Below are 12,809 nucleotides of genomic sequence, written 5' to 3'. Positions count from 1 at the left end.
GCGTGCGTCCAGGTGGACGAGCTGTACGAGGCATTCTGCATCCAGAGCCGGCTGAGGGACGGCGCCAGCAGGATGAAGCAGGCCTTCTCCTCCTCCCCCTCCACCAAGGCCACCAAGGAGAGCATCGCCGAGGTCAACCGCAGATACAAGGAGTACACCGAGGTACGCGGCCACGCCAGCGGCCTGCCGGCCTAGCATACAGGTGGTGCCGTTAGCTTACAGCCTGATCAGCATGTAGCATGGTAACAAAATCGTGTTCATTTTTTGTACCATGCTGCATGCTCGTCAAGCTACAAGCTATATATCTATTTATGCCCAGGAGGATTTCTCACAGAGGTAGACACACAAACATAGCAGCTTACATGTAGCTTAGGCTGATTAGCATGGTGTTGAAATGCATTCTGGTTCAAAGACATAAAAAGCTTTCAATGGACTGTTGGCAAGCGATATGAGCAATGTGAAAAGAAAATCCTTGGGCGGAGAGATTAAGTGTTGTGCACCTTATGCTTCTCTTTTCAAAGACCCTTGCCTAGAACCCATGCACCTGAGTGGTGATGGTGATCTAGATGTCCTTGAAGTGAAAGCATGGATAATACTTACAATTTCCACTTCAAATACTTGAGATACTTTGATTTTTAACTTTAGATGCGTGTCAACATAACTCACTGAAACAGTAATTACAAGCCATTTTTACAGGATAACTTTGAGATACTTTCCATGATTCCCAAAGTTATCCTTTAAGCCTGGAGCTCAATCCTCTTGACTTTGAGTTATGACTGGTGTAAATACCTCTTGTCTTCCTCACTCAAATGACTGTTGTTGGTGTCTCCGTCTCCCGTATGCAGAACATGAGCACCTTTGAGATCGAGCTGGAGAGCCTACTTGGGGAGTTCCATATCAAAATGAAAGGTGAGCTGAGAGTGATGCTTTCACAACATATGATGTCTCTGGTGAAGAACATAGATATGTCCTACACATGAGCATTACTAATAGTATTAGTATTATAACGATATGCCCTACACCACAGCATTACTGAAAGTATTAACATTTTAATAGTATAAGTAAAAGGATGGTTCGTAATGGGGAGTACATCCTGAAAATAAAGTATGACATTTTACTTTTAAATTCAATGTTTAAAAAAAAAGTGTTCAACTGGAGGTGGGGGTTATAAAGTATTGTGATGCTGGATGGTTTATTTTCAAGTGTTTTCAAAAGCACACTTCATAAGTTCCTAATTTCCTTTTAAAGAAACCTTTTATCCGTCTGTGAAACTGTGAAAGCAGGCAGAGCTTACATAAGCGCAGAGGCCTGGTGATCACATGAGTGAAATGTTTATTCATCTCTTCTGACATTTAGGTCTAGCAGGCTTCGCCAGACTCTGTCCCGGAGATCAGTACGAGGTAAGGTTTGGTTCTTCTCTCTGGTTGTTTTGGTTGTGATATATCTAGCATTGCTCCAGGGGAATGCTTCAAAAAACATCCATTTCCCAGTTGCTCTATATAGCTTCCGTTTGTTGGCTTTCAGTCTAAAATAACCGTATATTTGAAGGTCTGACTATACTAAGAACTGTTTTGTTTAAAATGTATTTAAAGTTTTGACATTTTGCTCTCTCCCTGATGCCCTAACTCAAGCTGTTTCTCTGCCGTCTGTCGTCCCTCTCAGATCTTCATGAGGTACGGCCGCCAGCGGTGGAAGCTGAAGGGGAAGATAGAGGTGAACTCCCGCCAGAGCTGGGACGGAGAGGAGATGGTCTTCATGCCCCTCATCACGGACCTCATCAACATCAAGGTGCCTGCTCACCAAGAGACTGCTGCCCACCACCAAACTGACCTCACTCACCTACAGACTACAGCCATGGATAGATCGCTTTCTTCAAATGTTATACTTTTTAAAGTCTTGAGTGTAGCATGAGACCTCCCTCAAAGGAAATTGCCCTTATTCACAGGGGGTTAGCTTAGCTTGCTTATGCTATCTCTTGCTAGGATTAATGAGCTTCATAGACTCTCAACCAGATTATTAAACCTGGTTATGGTGGTACTGTCTAGCCCAACTCTGGTCGTGCATGGCATTAACGCTGCCAGGGTTATGGGTTTGATTCCCAATGGGGAAACCCATTCTGAGAATGTTGTAAGACAATGGATGACACAATAACTCAAAGTCTCTTTACACTTGGTGGTGGTGGTGATTCCCTCCCGCCAGGTGACAGAGCTGAAGGGGCTGGCCACCCACCTCCTGGTGGGCTCTGTGATCTGCGAGACCAAGGAGCTGTTCACCGCCATGCCCCAGGTCGTGGCCGTGGACGTCAACGACCTGGGAACCATCAAACTCAACCTGGAGGTCACCTGGTTGTAAGTAGTGAGGGGTTTGCACATCGCTTTACTCGTATGACGAAGAGAATGTGGAACGCCATCCCATGATGTTCGTCATGCGGGCAGTCTGTCATGGGGAGGGAGTCATTGTAATCTGCATAACTTGTTGGTTCATAAACTAATGCTCATAAGAGTACTCTGTTTATAGGGGTCCTTATCTACCCCCAGGTGTGAGGCTGATTAGTCGGGTCAACCAATTTAAAAAGTCCTATTCCTGAGTGACGTCACAAGTGGGCGTGGCCACCCAGATAAATAATCGATGATCTCCATTGGATGGACTTTAAAACGCTCTTAAAGAATAATCCGGGCTCCCACCTGGTGGTAAAACAGGCTGATATTAGAACTGGGTTTTATTACACCTTTACACCTTTAGTGATCTGATAAAAAAAAGACGATCAAAGAAGGCAATCAAAGACTTCAACTTTGATTCCGTTCAACTTTATCCTACAAAAGCCCTCCCTTATTCAACCTCTCTCTCCCCCTCCCTCTCCCTCTCCCCCCTCCCTCTCCCTCTCCCCCCTCCCTCCCGCCCCGTGTAGCCCCTTCGACGTGGAGGACCTCAGCCTGTCCTCGGGGAACGTCAGCAAGGCGGCGGCGCTCCAGCGGCGGGTGTCCATCTACAGCCAGGGGACCCCCGAGACCCCCACCTTCCAGGACACCAGCTTCTTCGTGAGTCCCCCTGTGGCGCGAGACCGCTGTCGGACGACAGCCGGGAACTAGATCAGACCAGCTGGGTCCTCTGTTCCTCAGCCCCTTGGGTGGGGAGGAGGAGGGGGGGGGGGGGGGGGTCACTAATTGTCGCGCTACCCACTAACCGTCTCCGGCTGCCTGCACCGCGCTGACCCTGTTCCGCTGCGTACAACCGCCGTGATGACGCTGTCCTATATATGTTGTTAACACTGTCACTGCCTGCCCCCTGACACTAACCCTTGACCCCCCCCCCCCCCGCCCTAACCCATTCCCTCTTGCACTCCCCCCCCCGTCCCCCCCCGTCCCCGCAACTCTTGCATCTAAACTCCCAACACTCTCCCATCCCCCCCCCCCCCCCCCCCCCCCCACTGTGCCCCGCCCGGCGTCGGGGGCCCCCACAGTGGCGTGCGCCCCCTGTGGAGCGCCAGCGGCTGTCCTTCCTGCACGCGCTCCGTGACACCCTCCTGGAGAGGCTGAGGCGCAGCCGCTCGTTCGGCGACCTGGCCTCGCTGCGGCCCAGGCCCAAGTGCAGCCTGGAGGTCTACGTGAGTGCGCTGTGTGGATCCCCCACCCCCCTCCCCTGCCGCCTCCACCCAGCACTTCCCTCCCTTGCGCCACCTTTCCCCCCCCCAGAATGAGTGAGGCTTGCGGGGGGCCGTGTGTCTCTTGGCTGTGCACGCCGCGTGGTCCTCTGGAGACTCTTTTAACAACTGTCTCTTTTTCCCGCTCGTCGCTCTGCTTCTTCAATACATGCATTGATCTCTCTCTCTCTCTCTCTCTCTCTCTCCCTCTCCCTCTCTCTCCCTCTCCCTCTCCCTCTCCCTCTCCCTCTCTCTCCCTCCCTCTTCCACCCTCGTTCCCTCTCTCTCTCGCCCCGCCGCCATCAGTCCACCCTCCCTGATGAGGTGTTCGAGCACGGCGGCTGCAGCGTGGCCGAGTGCAAGCGCCTCTCCTTCACCTTCTCCGACACCTCGGCCTCCACCTCCACCCCTCGCGCCAGCCCCGCCCCCAGCACGCCCGGCCAATCGCACCACCCCGCCATCATGGTCACGCCCCCGGAGACGGACGCCTCCGCCCTCCCGCCCCCGGCCGCCAGGCAGGACTCCATCGCGGAGGAGAACGGGCTCACGGAGGAAGAGGAGGAGGAGGAGGAGGAGGAGGAGGAGGTGCTAGTAGAGGAAGAGGAGGTGGAGGACGAGCTGGGCAGCCGAGGCAGCAGCAGCAGCGGCGCGTGCTTCGCCAGCGACGAGGCGGACGTCGTGGACGACTCGGAGTGGGAGCGTGGCGGCGGCGGCGGCGGAGGCTCGGCCTCGGGGTCGCTGCGCTCGGAGGGCCGGCTGTCCACGGTGGCCCCCGAGGACGTGTTCCTGCACCACGCCCACCCGGACCTCAAGCCCCTGGAGCTGGACACGGACGAGGCCGCCGGCAGCCTCACCCGCCAGCTGGTGAGGAGGCTGACCTCCGCGGACATGGGCGCCGAGGACGACGGGGCCCCGGGCGGGGCCGGGGAGGAGGAGGAGGAGGAGGGGGCGGCGGCGGCGGCCCAGGGTGGAGGCGTGAGCTGGGCCGGGGAGGGCGGAGGCTGCAGCCTGGAGGAGGCGGTGCAGAGCCTGCTGATGAGGCTGGAGGCGCTGACGCAGCGCTGCAGCCAGCTGCAGGACCTGGAGCAGGAAGTGATGCGCCTGGAGGACCTGCTGAAGGTGAGAGCGCACGCACGCGCACAGACACCGATAGAGACACGCACGCACGCACGCACGCACGCACATATACGTGCAGAAGCACACACCTCACACAGACGCACGCACACAGACACACACACACAGATGCGAACTCATGCAAACAGCCACAAAGGGCCAACCTCATCTCGATGTAATACTTTATTGTGTTCTGCGTGAATCGTACAACATTCAGGAAACTGTTGGCTCACAGGCTACGCCTAGAGATACAAGTCTTGAATTAGACTGTAATTTAGAAAGGTGACTCCAAAAACACAATGTTTGCAACGGATACAGAAATTAAACCCAGCAGAAACAGAAGGGTGTTGCAAACTAAAAGATCCTCACGACCATCCTTATATCCATCAAGGCGTTCAAAGTGTTCCCCCCCCCCCCCCCCCCCAGTGCCGGCTGCCGGGCCACAGGAGCCGGGCGTCCAGCCTCAGCCTGACGGTGGAGAGCGCCCTGGAGAGCTTCGACTTCCTCAACACGTCCGACTTCGACGACGAGGACAACGGGGACGACGGCGCCGTCCTCCGCACCCCGCCGCAGCGGTCCCCCTCGCTGGACATGGAGGGCGGGCGCACGGGGTGAGGAGAGGGGGAGGGTGGGGCGCTGGAGGGGGCCAAGAGGGGGTCTGTCTTTTACAGAAATAATGAGATGCAATGATACACTTGCGTCCATCTGTGTTTTAATACACCAGCGCAAGGGTTAAGGAATTCGATTAAATTGTTTTCATTGTTATAAGGTATTTGTTTAATACATTTTCATTTTCCTTGGCAGGCTAGTGAATATTTTTGTCTTAATTCTTAGTCGCCGTCAACCCTGTATGTTTCGTTAAGTTCAATAATTTATTTCTTGACCAATTTACAAATATATTGCAATTTGTCACCGGTTGAAACTGCGAATTTGATCAATAAAACACTTGCATTGAGGAAGTAGATGCGATTGGTTTGCCGTATGGGTATCTGCTGCCCCCGTGTGGTCGCAGTGTGTAAGTGTCTCTGTCCCTGCATCTCTCCAGCGGTCAGCATCCTGAGGCCAGGGGACACTTGAGCGAAGCCCTGACGGAGGACACGGGAGTGGGCAACAGCGTGGCCGGGAGCCCCCTACCCCTCACCACCGGCAACGAGAACCTGGATGTAGCGGTTGTCATTCACCTGCAGTACTGCAATCACCTCGTCCAGGTAAATTATTCGGTCGAGTTTTGGTTATTATTTGGTTAAATCAAGCAACACAAGAGGTGATGACGCTCCAAAACTATCTGAAATAAAAAAAGTATTGATGTTATGATGGCGATACTGAGCTGACACTTTTTGGATGTTATGACAGCTGTTGACCAGCGGGGGCAGTGTTTGGCAGCGTCGCAGCCTGCTGCAGAGGCTGACGGCCCAGACGCAGCTGTTGGAGGAGCTTGGGGAAATTAGCATGGACACTTTGGCAAACATCACATCTGCTGCAGACGGTGGGTCATCACAGAGGGTAGTCCACTGACATGGTTTAATGATGCTTACAAGACATTAGGACCTAACAATCACATGGCAAAACACATTCTGACATGTTCATGTTAGGCGATGTAGTAATATTTTGAAGATCACTCATGGAATGAGATAAGAATTTCAGAACAATTAAAAGTCACACAAACAAGCCACAGAAGGTTTGGGTGTGGATGTCATCCTCCACCGTTGAGAATTACAGCTATTTAGAAGTTGTAATGCAAGGATCATGTCTTAATTGACCAAACCAACTTTTGATCCTCCTAACATAAAACACTTTTCATGTCAAATTTCCCTCGCCTTTATCTTCGTCACAATCCCCCCCAGGCGATCTTAAAGGTCGTAAACCCCCCCCCCCCCCCCCTAGGCAGAAGCCCCTCGTAGGTTGTCAAGCGCGCCCTGACCCCTCTGCCCCTCTGTCCCCCTCCCCCAGTGATCCCGGGGCTGGCCGAGAGACCCCAGCTGCTCACCCTCTGGTCGGAGTGCAGCGGGGCGGGGGGGCCGTTCCACACCACCCTGGAGCCCCTCCTGAAGCACATGGACGGGTTGTACCTGGCCAGGCTGCAGGAGCAGCTCCCACCCCACACCGCCCAATCAGGTACGGGTTGACTGTGTGTGTGTGTGTGTGTGTGTGTGTGTGTGTGTGTGTGTGTGTGTGTGTGTGTGTGTGTGTGTGTGTGTGTGTGTGTGTGTGTGTGTGTGTGTGTGTGTGTGTGTGTGTGTGTGTGTGTGTGTGTGTGTGTGACATTGGTGCTTTGGATAATCCAGTCATTCCCATTATTCCTAACTTAAAGGCATCAGAGGTCAAAATTTGTAACCCCTTACTTGCTCCCATATGACATTGCTGTATTTCTCGTTAAAAGTGCTAAATTACCCAAGCGTCTCGGGACTCAAACTCAACCTCCTCCCCCTTCCTCCCTGGGCAGTGATCAGCATGGTGGTGGGTGCGATGGTGGACAAGCCCGAGCTGTCCCCCTCCCCCGCCCCCCCGGCGGCGGCGGCGGCGGCGGCCGTGCTGCCCCAGGACGTCCTCAGCGTGTTCCAGTTCCACAGCTACGTGGTGCAGCACGACGTGCAGGACATGGAGGCGCACCTGCTGGGCCTGGCGCGAGAAGGTGAGGGCCCGCAATGCTGAGAGAGTGACACTGGGCTGACCTTCATCGTGGTGACGCCTGATACTCTGTTCTTCTGTCGTGGCAGCCTCATGTGCTGTTTGGGATTAATAAAATACACCTTACCCTGCTTGGTAATGGTGTGCTTTCTGCAAAGCCTTTTTTGGACCGCCTTTTTCACAAAGGAATTGTAATTTTTTTTAACCGTTTTTCTTAATGGTGACATATTATACCACCAGGTGTGAGTGTTATTAGCTGTTACAAGCCGTTCGGAAAATCGTCCTCTTCTGACTTCACAAGATGTCCACCTAGATGTATGACGGATAGATGAGCAACGTTTGCAACAGTCCGCTGGTTAGGCTGCTAGACTAATCTATCCGGCACACATCTAGGTGGACACGCCCACATGTGATGCCAGAATAGGCCGATCCTCAAAACGGATTGTTACAGCTACACACGATCACACTCACACCTGTTGGTATAACATGTCACATTTAGTGTATTTATGGTTAAATAACACAGGCTGGTGACTCTAGCTCTCTAGCTCTAGACTCGGCTGCACAGGTGGAAGTGAAACGGCATTATCTAACCAGCTCATCTCGTCTGGCGCTCAGGTGTGTTCGTGGAGTCCCTGAACAGCGGTGACTCTGGCCTGCGTCTGGCTGAGCTGGGCCAGGTGTCGGCGGCCCAGCTCTGGCCCAGAGACGGCAGCCTCAGGGCCCTGGCCTGCCTGCTCACCGCAGAGGAGCCGGAGGTCAGCAAGGCCGCGGCCAACTACCTCTCCTCTGGGGCTGCACACACACACTTCAGGAACAAGGTGCGTTGTGGGGGCCGCATACAAGCCGTGGGCGTGTCCACATAAATGTATGATGGATCATTAAGTGGACACAACAAACAACAAACATACACCACTTCTTTCAGACTCCACCTGTGGTGGAGTCTGAAAGAAGTGGTGTATGTTTGTTGTTTGTGTTATTGTGTGATTGTCTTTGGCTGCAAAAGGGGTCACTGATGAGTCACAAGCCGAGGGCTCAGGTGTGCTAAGTGTGTGTATGTGTCAACAGGCGGTAGAGTACTACGCCCAGGCGCTGTCGGAGGTGGGCGTCCAGAGAGCGGCCTGTGCTGCTCTCAGCTGCCTACAGGTCAGTGGGGTCACAGAGGACAGCTGACATAATACGCCACCATTTTGAATGCTGAGACTTTATCAGTCGTTTTTACTGAAAATATTTTGAAGGCTCAAACATTATCTGTATTTTCAACTGTAAATACTTGTAGATTGTTATTTGTAGATCACTCTATGTTTGAAACGTCATGTATCAAATGTATTACAGTTGGTGAAGGGACTTTTACCGCTTTTGAAATATTTGACATTTGCACCGTCCATTTGAGCAAAATGTATTGACATGAGGTGTCTGTCCTCATCTCTCTCTAGGCAACAGAGAGCATCAGGGAAGTAGTGGCACTCTGTGACTCCGCCGATGAGGAGCTAAGACACGTAGCCATTGAAACGCTTCTCACTTTGGGTGAGTAAATAACCTAGTAACCATCAAGCCGTAGGTAGAATGAGCTATCTAATGCCGCTTTTCCACTGCATGGTACCAGCTCGACACGACTCGACTCGACACGACTCGACTCGACTCGACTCGACTCGACTCGACTCAGCTCGCATTTTTTGCGTTTCCACCGCGAAAACATGGTACCTGGTACCTGAAGTGGCTGCTTTTTCTAGTACCGCCTCGCTCTAGGTTCCAAGCGAGCTGAGCCGATGCTAAAAGGTGACGTCGGCAGACGGCCGGCCACTGATTGGCCAGAGAGTGTGACGAAGTCACGAGAGCGACATGGCAACCATGCTGGTAACAGCCATAGCAGCGCCGCAGCCAACATATATTCCACTTCTTCAACTTCTTCAACATGCCAGCTAATAATAGTAATGTTATCGATGTCCTCCATTGTTGTTAGGTGGGTTCTGTCCATGTGTGGGTTGCGTATGTGTTGTTTGCGTCGCGTACAAAAATACGTCACGGCCCTTTCGCGCAGCCGACCCCGCCCACGTCCAGGAGGTACTTTTTGCGGTGGAAAAGCACCCGTGCTGCTACCGTGTCGAGTCGTGTCGAGTCGTGTCGTGTCGAGTCGAGCTACATGTGCGGTGGAAAAGCGGCATAAGGTAGAACCTGTTTTAATTTGAATTTTACACAGTTGACGACTACATCAAGGCAAAATGTGCACGATCACAATCGCAACATGTTTAGGGCAGGTTCGAAATTAAACCAGTTGCTCAAGGATGCATAAAGGAAGACCGCAGACTCCTGCCCTGTCCTGATTGGAAGGAGTCCAGATTGTAGCTCATCCTCATGCCGTGTTGCTCCCCAGGCGAGGAGGGGCGTATGGCCTACGAGCAGCTGGACACGGTACCAGGGGAGATGATTCTGATGGCGACGCGGAGAAGCAATGCCCTCACCACCGCCTTCTGAGACGCCCCCCACGCACCGGGCATCACATGCCACTCAACATGCCCCCCCCCACCCCCCCCCCCCCCCACCCAGGAGAGTACACTCCCTCGGTCTAACCCCCCCCCTAATCGCGCCCGGTAGGGTACATGCACAGACTTATGCACACCACGACCAAGACCACTGGCAGCCCCCTCCCCCTCCAACCTCTTTTTCACACACTTTAGCACAAGGCTTTGTCACTTACATGGTTTAGTTATTCCAATGTTACACTGGCGTTCGTTTTTGTTTTCTCAAACTGAACTGCTACAGGACGCTGATGATTGAATGACAGCAGTTCGATTATCACAGTGTAGGGCGGGTTAGAAGAATACGGAAGACTTTGAAAGCCGCTCGCTCCCACAGCCACTATTGGGGAAGAGGGAAGGAAACAGCTGAGCTGGTCGATGCTGGCTTCTGACAAGACCTGCTCTCTGCCTATCGCCTACAAAAACACACCACGACCCGACCTCTCCCCCTACTCATCCCCCCTGAGCTCCTCCTCATGCTCCCGTCCTTCTCAGCCTAGATATCCTTCATCAGGCGGACATGGTGGTGAGGTTGGTGGGGAAACTTTCTGTCATCTCGGGGGGGAAACCATGCAACTCAATCGGAGTGCAGTTTACATGCTACCCGACCGGGGAAATGGAGCGCAGCACTGAGCAATAATGCAATGAGTTTTTTATGGTTTCCAAAGTTTCCAGAAGTTTTCTCCGCCCAACGTACCAGTGTGGCTGCTGGGTGTGTAGAGGTCTGTTGGGCCCCCTTCACCCCCGCCCGCTTGCTGAGCCAGCCACGCACGGCAATATAACACGAAATATACGGACACAGACTTTAACCAGACACATGGGACCCATTTGAGTACTGCCAGGACTGAGAAGCATGAATCCCTAGCCCCGAACACGGTATTGGGAGGGGTGACGGAGGCTTTGTGTGGGAGGGGGGGAGAAGGTAGATCTCTGGATGGCCTGGAAGCACATTTTCTAAACACACTGTATCCATAGCATCCACTGTACCGGAGCTGTTGGCCGTCCGACCCATCACCTCATCACTATGGATATAATAAGGCTTTCAATTATCACACAAGCTTTCGATGGTGTCCGAGTTTCTATAAAAGTATTCTAATATCTTTTGTGGTATCATTTTGTTAGGTGCGCTTCTTTTATTTTGAGTTTCTTGCACTGTTGCAGGTGTGTAAATATGGCACATTGTGAAGGGCTGATGTAATGGTGGAGTGACTTTTCCAAACTTGATTTCTATTTTGGGTTCTTACTTTGAAGATCTGTCCAATCTGATGGTCCACTTGTCAGTTTCAGGGAATCGTGTGCAGTACTATTGGTGTATCAGGGATGGGTTCGAAGATGATCTAATGTCGGATTATGTGGTAAAAATGCGAGCAAAAAAGACAATATAGATCGATGAATTTCAACCTCAACAGTTGATAGGGATCATATACTTTGGCAGTTTGACCAGTGCATTGCCCTGTACATATGTGTAAGTAACCACAAAAACATTCAATTAAGTTTGTTAAGAATGGTGTGACAAGATGGGCAAATTAGTAACTGCTTCCGGTTTTCTAGAAATTTTTCCTATCATGAATACATGGTGTGGTTGCAGTTTAAGGCCTTTCGACTGGCTTGTCCTTTCTGCATAACAGTACAATAAAGGGTATTTTGGGCAGTAAAGATTGCACGTAGGCTACTGGATGTAATACCAGAGGTTAGATTGGTTTGGAATACATTGTGTGAGCTTACCTCCCTCGTATCATAACCTGGAATTTGGTTGGGAGGTCGAGGCTCTTGGTTTGACTTGAATGAGTGTTATGGTACTACTGAATCTGTCGCTCAAGACATCCACAACAACAACCAATATGGTATTTCTTCACTCAAATGTATTTATTATTCACATATATTAATTCTAATATTCTAAAAAGTCTAATAATCTTTGTTTGTTACAAATGATTTCATGTTTTGGTAATTGGAATTTAAATGCTTCATAATTATTATTTTGGAGAACATGTGATGAGATTTGAGGAGTGAAATAATACTATAGATTTGTTTATTTCTCTAAATTGCCCCAATCCCCATGGGAAAATATTTTACGGTATCACGTTTTTGCAATTTTGAGTAACCAAAGCAGAAACACCTATAATTTGTCCTCCACCCTGAATGTTGACAATATCATCACAATACAAACATCTGCATTTTGGCAAGCATATTAGACATAGCCTTAAAAGAGAAGCATAGCAAAATAACAGTGGAATTGTGTATGAAATTTACACTCATTCCTATCTGCACAGTTCAGAAGCCATAGTATTATAAAGCAAGCAGAACTATTTTTGTGAAACATGTATTTTTATTATTACAAGCTCTAAATGTGTGAAGGTTGCTCTTTAAAAAGCTGAAGACTGTTTTTGTTTCTTTTCTATGCTGGGGTTTGCCCCCTTGTGCAAACATGATCTTTTTATTTTATGTTGAGGTGAAGTGCGTTACAATATTTTAATTTCATGTGATCCATTGTACCAACAAGTGTAATTCCTCTGTTCATATTTGAATCATTGACCTTCTTTTATCTGTTGACCAGTGTTACACATTAATCTTTTTTCCATTTCAAGTCAAAAAGCACATGTTGGCAAAGCATTTATATATTGAGGTTTTTTTTTATTGAAAATGATACAGTACAACAGAAATATGCTATCGTGAGCTGCATTTGAGATTTAACTCTGTCTCTGTAGTCAATAGCTTCGGTTGTCGCTGCATTAGCTGTGTCATACTTTACTCCATCCCGCTCAACAGTATTGTATCTGCTCATTGAAAGTTGCAATAAAGTTTTATTTTTGCATAATTGATTATGGGTTCTTCTCCTGATTGGAAAATGCATCTTTCCCTCCTGTATTGGGGCTGTTTTTAGAGTTTGTCTGGATACAGCCATTGTGCAAAGT

The 12,809-nt window shown here is 50.5% G+C and overlaps 1 protein-coding gene across 1 annotated transcript in view; it reads left to right on the top strand.

The window, feature by feature from the left end:
- ripor2 (RHO family interacting cell polarization regulator 2) overlaps window positions 1-12,716 on the top strand; it is a 42,331-nt gene extending 29,615 nt beyond the window's left edge. Inside the window, exons 7-22 of the mRNA XM_060042975.1 lie at window positions 13-162; window positions 846-909; window positions 1,357-1,400; window positions 1,663-1,788; window positions 2,200-2,348; window positions 2,909-3,038; window positions 3,947-4,759; window positions 5,180-5,364; window positions 5,799-5,961; window positions 6,107-6,239; window positions 6,704-6,868; window positions 7,197-7,385; window positions 7,997-8,199; window positions 8,447-8,524; window positions 8,815-8,905; window positions 9,753-12,716. Of these exons, the coding sequence (XP_059898958.1) occupies window positions 13-162; window positions 846-909; window positions 1,357-1,400; window positions 1,663-1,788; window positions 2,200-2,348; window positions 2,909-3,038; window positions 3,947-4,759; window positions 5,180-5,364; window positions 5,799-5,961; window positions 6,107-6,239; window positions 6,704-6,868; window positions 7,197-7,385; window positions 7,997-8,199; window positions 8,447-8,524; window positions 8,815-8,905; window positions 9,753-9,853 (2,784 nt within the window). The 3' untranslated portion in view covers window positions 9,854-12,716. The remainder of the gene's footprint in view (window positions 1-12; window positions 163-845; window positions 910-1,356; window positions 1,401-1,662; window positions 1,789-2,199; window positions 2,349-2,908; window positions 3,039-3,946; window positions 4,760-5,179; window positions 5,365-5,798; window positions 5,962-6,106; window positions 6,240-6,703; window positions 6,869-7,196; window positions 7,386-7,996; window positions 8,200-8,446; window positions 8,525-8,814; window positions 8,906-9,752) is intronic.
- The last annotated feature ends 93 nt before the right edge of the window (window positions 12,717-12,809 follow it).

The sequence above is a fragment of the Gadus macrocephalus genome, chromosome 22, assembly GCF_031168955.1.
Source record: "Gadus macrocephalus chromosome 22, ASM3116895v1".
Taxonomy (NCBI): Eukaryota; Metazoa; Chordata; class Actinopteri; order Gadiformes; family Gadidae; genus Gadus; species Gadus macrocephalus.
Note: the sequence above shows the minus strand (reverse complement) of the source record. Positions and strands in the feature narration are given on the sequence as shown.